At 36.8% G+C, this 7,819-nt stretch overlaps 1 protein-coding gene across 2 annotated transcripts; it reads left to right on the plus strand.

The window, feature by feature from the left end:
• Positions 1-308: 308 nt before the first annotated feature.
• On the plus strand, positions 309-7,546 carry LOC110886153 (pre-mRNA-splicing factor ATP-dependent RNA helicase DEAH1). 2 transcript variants are annotated; one of them, XM_022133915.2, is made up of 22 exons: positions 309-457; positions 1,357-1,572; positions 1,846-1,945; positions 2,033-2,163; positions 2,256-2,438; positions 2,529-2,611; positions 3,249-3,308; positions 3,431-3,502; positions 3,610-3,673; positions 3,768-3,847; positions 3,979-4,046; positions 4,131-4,185; positions 4,302-4,359; positions 4,444-4,512; positions 4,610-4,678; positions 4,765-4,854; positions 5,001-5,087; positions 5,366-5,481; positions 5,581-6,694; positions 6,781-6,967; positions 7,064-7,167; positions 7,262-7,546. In XM_022133915.2, the coding sequence occupies exons 2-22, from the start codon at positions 1,570-1,572 to the stop codon at positions 7,478-7,480; spliced, it is 3,012 nt and encodes a 1,003-aa protein (XP_021989607.1). In that variant the 5' UTR covers positions 309-457; positions 1,357-1,569; the 3' UTR covers positions 7,481-7,546. The 2 variants fall into 2 exon arrangements, with proteins under 2 accessions (XP_021989607.1, XP_021989609.1); XM_022133917.2 differs by having other exon boundaries at positions 1,850-1,945.
• Positions 7,547-7,819: the final 273 nt, after the last annotated feature.

Genomic DNA, 7,819 nt, shown 5'->3' on the forward strand with positions numbered 1-7,819 from the left:
GTTCAACGTTTTTACGTCTATTTTTTCCATGTAACAAGTTCGTCGCAACGCGTGTGTCCTAAATCTACATAGTTATTTTTTTCATGTTATATGTTTCGGTCTTATATTTCCGCATTAACACGCCGCAACTTCAGTGTTGATTGTCGATACCAGAGGTGTGACATTGATGTTATTTGGCATAGTTTTAGGCCCCTACCGCAACGCGGGGGTGCTTAATTCTAGTTTAACTCTAAAAGTAAACCATACACAACCCTGATGTTCTTGTACATCAGGGTCTAAATTGTAATTAATCAAATTTGTGTTGGGTTGCTTTGGTAACAAGTTAAAATATGGTGAACATACAAATGCCCCCATATACAAAAACCCTACCTTGAGATCATGTGCATGCTTCTGCTTAATTTCCTCGGAGACGCAAAAAGTGGAATTTGAAGGTGTACGGCTCTTCCACGCACTTCAGGTACGCCATTCTCTGTTGAACCGTCGGTTTGGATGGGATCGTTGGTTGGTTCATGAAATCGGGTTTGAATCGGTTAGCTTTGGTTAGGGTTTACATAGAGGACAATCGGTTTGATGGGGTCCACACGGTGCATGAAGCCTTGATACCCCAAACCGATGGATCTTAATTCAATGGTGAGTGAATAGGATTTAAGTTAGTGACAATATTATATTGTAGGTCTTTGAACGCAATCTAGGGTTCGCTCATTCCTACAGCTTTTCGAGATACAATAATCATGCATGATAATTAAGAGATATGAAGAAATAATATTATATTTACGTACACGTGTATCTTTTATGTTCGAGGATTATGAAGGAATTGACGCATGATGATTGATGTTATATATTTTTTATTTTAACGGTCAAGCACTGGTCAGGTTGCTAGAGGAGGTCCTAACAGTACCACGACTTAGGTAAATGGAATTGGAATTGGAATAAGAATTCGCGCAGAAATTGAAATTTAATTTGTAATTTAGGTGTGTTTGTTTTGCAAGATGGAATGAAATTTGGATAGAATTAGAATGTGGATTCCATTTCTTATGTTGTTGTTCAATTCCAATTTATTTTCTTGTTGAAACCAACAAAATAAGGAGTGAAATCAACATTCCAATTCACTCAAGATTCCATTCCATTCTGTGAAACGAACACTACCTTAGTGTTTGGTATGTCCTTATTGGGCAAATATGGATTCATTATGATCATGTGCTTTGAACCCTTAGGTTTGAGCGGTTAATGGTAAAACTAAATCACTTATGGTTGATTTTTACGTAACTGTTTTGTGATTTGGTAAAGTTTTTTTGTTTTTGTGGTTTACAATTCTTAGCAATATGTAATTCGGTATTCTTGATACATCTTTTTTAGGCAATGTAATTTCTGGATGAGCCAATACTGGTGATGAGACCTTATATAACAACTTATGCTATCCATTAGAGCACCAACAATGTGTACATTGTGGGTTATCCGAATCTACTCATCAAAATTCCGGACGCGAGTGGCAAGGTTCAACATCGTGGGTGCCGTTTGCAAAGCAAGTCCGGAAATTTGGTCTGGAAATCCAGACACCGTTTCGGACGAATGGTGGGGCCCCTCACTCATATGCACCCCCATACACACAAACACACATATATAATATTTTTAATGGGGTTTGTGGAGGTTTGTAGATTTGAAATCTGATGTGGCGTTGAGGTGACAGTTTGTGAAAGTTTGAAATCTGGTAACATTGTGGATGCTCTATCCACGTGTATTTATTGAATTTGATGATTGCATTATTGTCATTACTGTTTTTGTATCTATCAAGATATATGTATATAATTAGTTGTATAATTGTGTTTTGGCGCCTTTTGTATGTAGTTAGACATGGGCAGCGACTTGAAGGCCTGGGTTTCAGATAAACTGATGTCCCTCATAGGATTTTCACAGCCCACATTGGTCCAGTATGTGATTAGTTTATGTAAGTTATCTTCGCGCCTAGTTTTATACATATACATATCATGATTTAGACAGATATTGATTGTTTTTATTTAATATTCTATTTCAGCTAAGAAAGCTTCATCACCTTCTGATGTATATAATCATCTTAAAGACATGCAAGTGTCATCTTTAAGCGACACACATGCGTTTGCTGAAGAGATATTTCGGAAGGTTGAACATAAGAGTTCTGGATCAAATGTGAGTTCCCCCCTTGTGCTTAAATAATTCAAATGGCCCGTTAGTGCTGTTTTTAGAGTAAATCATTGTTACTATGGTACCTTATTGTTTAGGTTTATCGACAACGAGAAGAGGCTGCAGCAATGCTAGCCAGAAAGCAGAGGAATTACAAACTGTTGGCTGATGCCGATGATGAAAGTGGCGAACATGGCAGTTCTGTCAAGTCTAAAAAGACTGATAAAAAGGCGAAAAGTTTCAGAAAGAAGAGAGAAACCAAAGAAGATGAAGATGATGAGGTATAGAAACTTGATCTTTTAATTGTAAGCTGCTGTATTGGTGTCTCGTTTAATAGTTGGTTCTGATTGTGACTGTATGTGGTGCTGCAGGGAGCTGTAAATCTTAAAGAAGATAGACTAGTTAGACAAAAAGTTTCCCGTGATGATTCAGATGACGGCATTGAAGCTATAAGGTTTGAATTGAGCTTTCGCTAGAAAAACCTTTTAATATTTTTGTTATATTATAGAGTTTAGTTTTATTTTTCAATTACACTAAGTGTGATACCTAAATAACCATTTGAATATCTGTCTGAGTAGTTAATGCGGTAAAATATCGGATATCGGTCAAGGACCGATATTTGGGATATCGGTTATCGCAGTGGGATATCGGTAATTTTAATATCATGCTAAATTTATATATATAGCAATTTAACACTAACAATTGTAACAAGTAAGAACTGACAAAGACTTAAAACACTAACATTTAACAGTAACAACTAACAATTAAGACTTAAAACACTAATAGCAGCAATAAGAAGAAAAATGAACACTAGAAATAAGAAGAATGGTACTGATATCGGGAAAATCGGTGATTTATCGATCAAATATCGGACAATATCGCTGATATTATCGGTACCGATATTCTCACCAGTACCGCTATCTCGGCAGGGGACCGATAACCGATATATCATTGATATATCGGTTGATATATCGGAATATTAACTACATAGAATTATCTGTAATAAGTACTAAGTAAAGCAGTTGAAGATCTTATGTTTTGAAAACTACAAGATTTTCTAATATGAAAAATTTCTCTTTATCCATTTTCAGGAGATTTTCGAGGCAGGAATATTTTAAGAAAAGAGAGCAGAAGAAATTAGAGGAAATCAGGTATTGTTAAAAGATCATGTACTGTTAAATTTCTTTATAATATAAGCGTATGGCGATTGTTCTAACTTACGAACATGATAGTTTGTTCTCGTTTTGTTCACATATTTTTTCTTCAATTTCAGAGATGATATTGTAGATGAAGAGAATCTATTTGGGGATGTCAAAGTATCGGAAATTGAACAACGCAACTATAGGTAATTCTCTTAAAATCTTATTTCAATTCGTGTTGATGGTTTTGCTTTACTAAATACATGTATTCTATGTTTTCGCACTTTCTGATACTTGTCTTTTATTTCTGGAGATATAAAAAGCAAATATATGAGGTGGTGACGAAGCGGTCTCAAGAGGATGACAACATGAACACGGTTATTCTTTGCTTCTTGATAGCTCTCTCGATGTTTTCTAATTATATTATAGGCTTATTGTACTAATATTTTTTGAATTTACCACACAATACAGTATCGGATGCCTGATGCTTATGATGCAGAAGGTGGTGTTAATCAAAAGAAAAGATTTGCTGTAGCTACGGAGCGCTACAGGTGAAAATCCAGTGTTCATCGGTCCATGTTATAGCACGTGCCTACATGCAAACTGCAAACATATTATTCTGTTTTCTTATTCCGTGATGCTATACTTGAGATTAAAATAATTTTGTTTACTTATACTGCAGAGACTTGAAAGATGGAGATAAGATGAACCCGTCTGCTGAACAAGAAGCATGGGAGGATCATCAGATTAGTATGTTCGAGTTACCTAAGCTAACATTTAATCTTTAATATGTAATCGCTAACTTGTCAGCTAATGAGTCACATCAATTTGCAGGAAAAGCAACACTAAAATTTGGGTCAAAGAACAAAAAACTGCCTGAAAACTACGGGTGCGTTTTCTAGTTTTGGCTTTTTTTTATTACTAAGAGATTTTTCTTGTGGACTTTTTGAATAGGGCATCGGATGGATACGAGGAAATCTCATTATGTGTATTTCTTTTCTATAGTTTTGTGTTTGAGGACCAGATCGAGTGCATACAGGGTCAAGTCATGGGTGGTGAACATGTATGAACTCTACTTATCATGCTGTGATATTTCTTTCTTGGTCTTCACCTAATCTTTAATCTATCGGGTTTCTATAATTTACAGGTTGATGACGAAGCATATCAAGAGGAACATGAAAAATCCAAGGCAAAATCAGCACATAAGAAGCTTTTGGTATATTCATTCATTTACAAAACATTGACTAGTATATTGGTTTATTATTTACCTGAACTGTTATGTTCTAACATGTAATTATATGTTTGGTCTTCAGGCAGACAGAAAAACATTACCTGTATATTCCTATCGAGAGTCATTGCTCAAAGCTGTTGAAGATCATCAGGTCTACTTGAGTTCGTTGCATTACATGTTGGTTGTTTTTTTTGTCGCTTAAGATTGTGGGTTTATATCTGATTATTGTCATTTTAGGTTATTATCATTGTTGGTGAGACTGGTTCTGGGAAGACCACTCAGATACCCCAATATCTCCATGAAGCTGGATACACAAAACGTGGAATGGTATCTTCGCAAATTATCAAGCTTATTATTTTTTTTTTGTCTTTGGGAACATAATTTTGATGCTTTACGGAGATATGATAATGGGTGAATTTTGGTATCATAACGAAAAGTATGATTCTTTTTACGTATCTTTCTATTTCATACAGATAGGGTGTACACAGCCTAGACGAGTTGCTGCTATGAGTGTTGCCGCTAGAGTTTCTCAAGAAATGGGAGTCAAACTTGGGCATGAGGTATGTTTTGTGCTTGAACTGTAGCATTTCAATTGGCTGCTTTCTCTATGAATCCTTGCTTTATTTATGCTAAAAAATGCTGAATACATAAACTTTCATACACATTTCATTGATTATATAATCATCATAGAGTATATTTGACTCGGTTTGCTTGAACATCATATTAAAGTTCGTATTCATAGTTTTATTTGTTTTAGTTTTGCTTTGCTTTGCTTATTTTACTCTCTCTAATAGGTCTATAATATGGTAGTTTGAAAGTATTTGCTTTATGTTTTCAGGTTGGCTATTCGATACGTTTTGAAGATTGTACTTCTGACAAGACGGTGCTTAAATATATGACTGATGGCATGTTACTACGAGAGTTTCTTAGTGAACCTAATCTTAAAAGTTACAGGTATGTTTTCTTCATCATCTAATCATTCTGTCATCGCTAATCATTGTATTACTATTTTGTTTATATATATTGGCTAACTATTAATCAACTTGAAAACAGTGTGGTGATGGTGGATGAGGCTCATGAGAGGACATTGTCAACTGATATCTTGTTCAGTTTAGTTAAGGATGTAGCTCGGCATCGTCCCGACCTCAAGTTGCTTATTTCAAGTGCCACTCTTGATGCAGAGAAATTCCGCCACTATTTCGGTTCTGACATGATTTTTGAAATTCCAGGAAGGCAATTTCCCGTAGAAATAAATTACACAAAAGCACCAGAAGTTGATTACTTGGATGCTGCAATTGTCACAGCTCTTCAGATTCATGTCACGCAGCCACCTGGCGATGGTGACATACTGGTCTTTCTCACTGGTCAGGAAGAAATCGAAACAGCCGAAGAGATTCTTAAACACCGGACACGAAGATTAGGGAGTAAAATAGCAGAACTGATAATATGTCCGATTTACGCAAATCTCCCAACTGAACTTCAGGCTAAAATATTTGTACCTACTCCTGGAGGGGCCCGCAAGGTGGTCCTTGCGACAAACATTGCAGAAACGTCATTAACAATTGATGGTATTAAATACGTGATTGATCCAGGTTATGTTAAGCTGAAATCTTACAACCCTCGTACGGGAATGGAATCATTACACGTCACGCCTATCTCAAAAGCGTCTGCAAATCAACGAGCGGGTCGATCTGGACGAACGGGGCCTGGGAAGTGCTTTAGGTTATATACTGCTTACAACTATTTTAGTGATTTGGATGAGAGCACGGTCCCAGAGATCAAACGAACCAACCTCGCCAATGTTGTTCTCTGTCTAAAGAGCCTCGGGATTCCTGACTTGTTGGATTTCGATTTTATGGACCCGCCACCAGTTGATGCATTACTCAAAGCTTTGGAGCTACTTTATGCGTTAGGTGCACTTAACAAAGATGGTGAATTGACTAGAGTGGGTAGAAAGATGGCAGAATTTCCACTTGATCCAATGTTGTCCAAGATGATTGTTGCATCCGACAAGTACCGGTGCTCAGATGAGATCATTTCGATTGCTGCCATGTTGTCAACTGGAAGTTCTATTTTTTATCGTCCGAAAGATAAACGAGTTCATGCTGACGATGCACGCTCGAATTTTCATATGGGTAATGTTGGAGATCACATAGCACTGCTTAAGGTATGTTGGCAGATACATAAGTGTATTTTATATTAATAGTCAGCATTTAGTGTCTAAGTTTGTGTGCTGGTAACTAATAATTATAGGTTTACAATTCATGGAAAGACACAAACTATTCCACTCAGTGGTGCTATGAGAATTACATCCAGGTGAGGAGTATGAAGCGTGCCCGAGACATAAGAGATCAATTGAAGGGGCTTTTAGAAAGAGTTGAAATCGAGTTAACATCAAACCCTGGCGATTTGGAAGCAATTAAGAAGGTCATAGCTTCAGGTCGTACAAAAACGGAATGACTAACATTACTTATAAGTTATAAATTATAGTTTATAACCACCATTGTGTACTAAACCATCCTTTTATGTTTTTCAGGATACTTCCCTCACTCAGCAAAGCTGCAAATGTACGGTTCTTATAGGAGCGTTAAACATCCTCAGACTGTTGTTCATATCCACCCAAGCTCTGGTTTAGCTCAGGTAGTTTGTCGTAACATTAGGAACTTGTAGAATTGCAAGTTGTATAGGATGGTTGTTTGTGTTGGTTATTGATGTTTGGGTTTTTGTTGTTAAGGTACTACCAAGGTGGGTGATATACCACGAGCTGGTCGAAACAAGTAAGGGGTACATGCGACAGGTGAGTGAAATAAAACCCGAGTGGCTTGTGGAAATTGCACCTCATTATTATCAACTCAAGGATGTTGAAGATTTGGCATCAAAGAAAATGCCACGTGGACGAGGCCGGGCAGAGCTTAGAAGTGTTAAACCAACAACTGTGCTTATGAGAGGCTGAATTTGTCATTTAACTGTAGTTACAAAAAAGTATTGGTTTTCAAAATGCAAGTGAATATATTCGGTTTCTCTAACGTCTGCAACTGCTTCTCCATTCTCAACAGCAGTTGAATTACCGTTTTCTGATACATTCTTTGTCTCGGCATTTTGAACTCTTTTTGCTAATTGTCCAAAGAAAAGGTTGTCAAAAGACGAGTAAAGAGCCTCCAGGTAGTGAACAGTTCGTGAACCGTTTGGCGGGATGTTCGTTTATGTTTGTTCGTTTAGTTAATGAACGAACACGAACAAGAACAAGATATTCCGTTTGATAAACTAAATGAACGAACACGAACAAAGGTCT

This window comes from Helianthus annuus, chromosome 10, assembly GCF_002127325.2.
Source record: "Helianthus annuus cultivar XRQ/B chromosome 10, HanXRQr2.0-SUNRISE, whole genome shotgun sequence".
Classification (NCBI taxonomy): domain Eukaryota; kingdom Viridiplantae; phylum Streptophyta; class Magnoliopsida; order Asterales; family Asteraceae; genus Helianthus; species Helianthus annuus.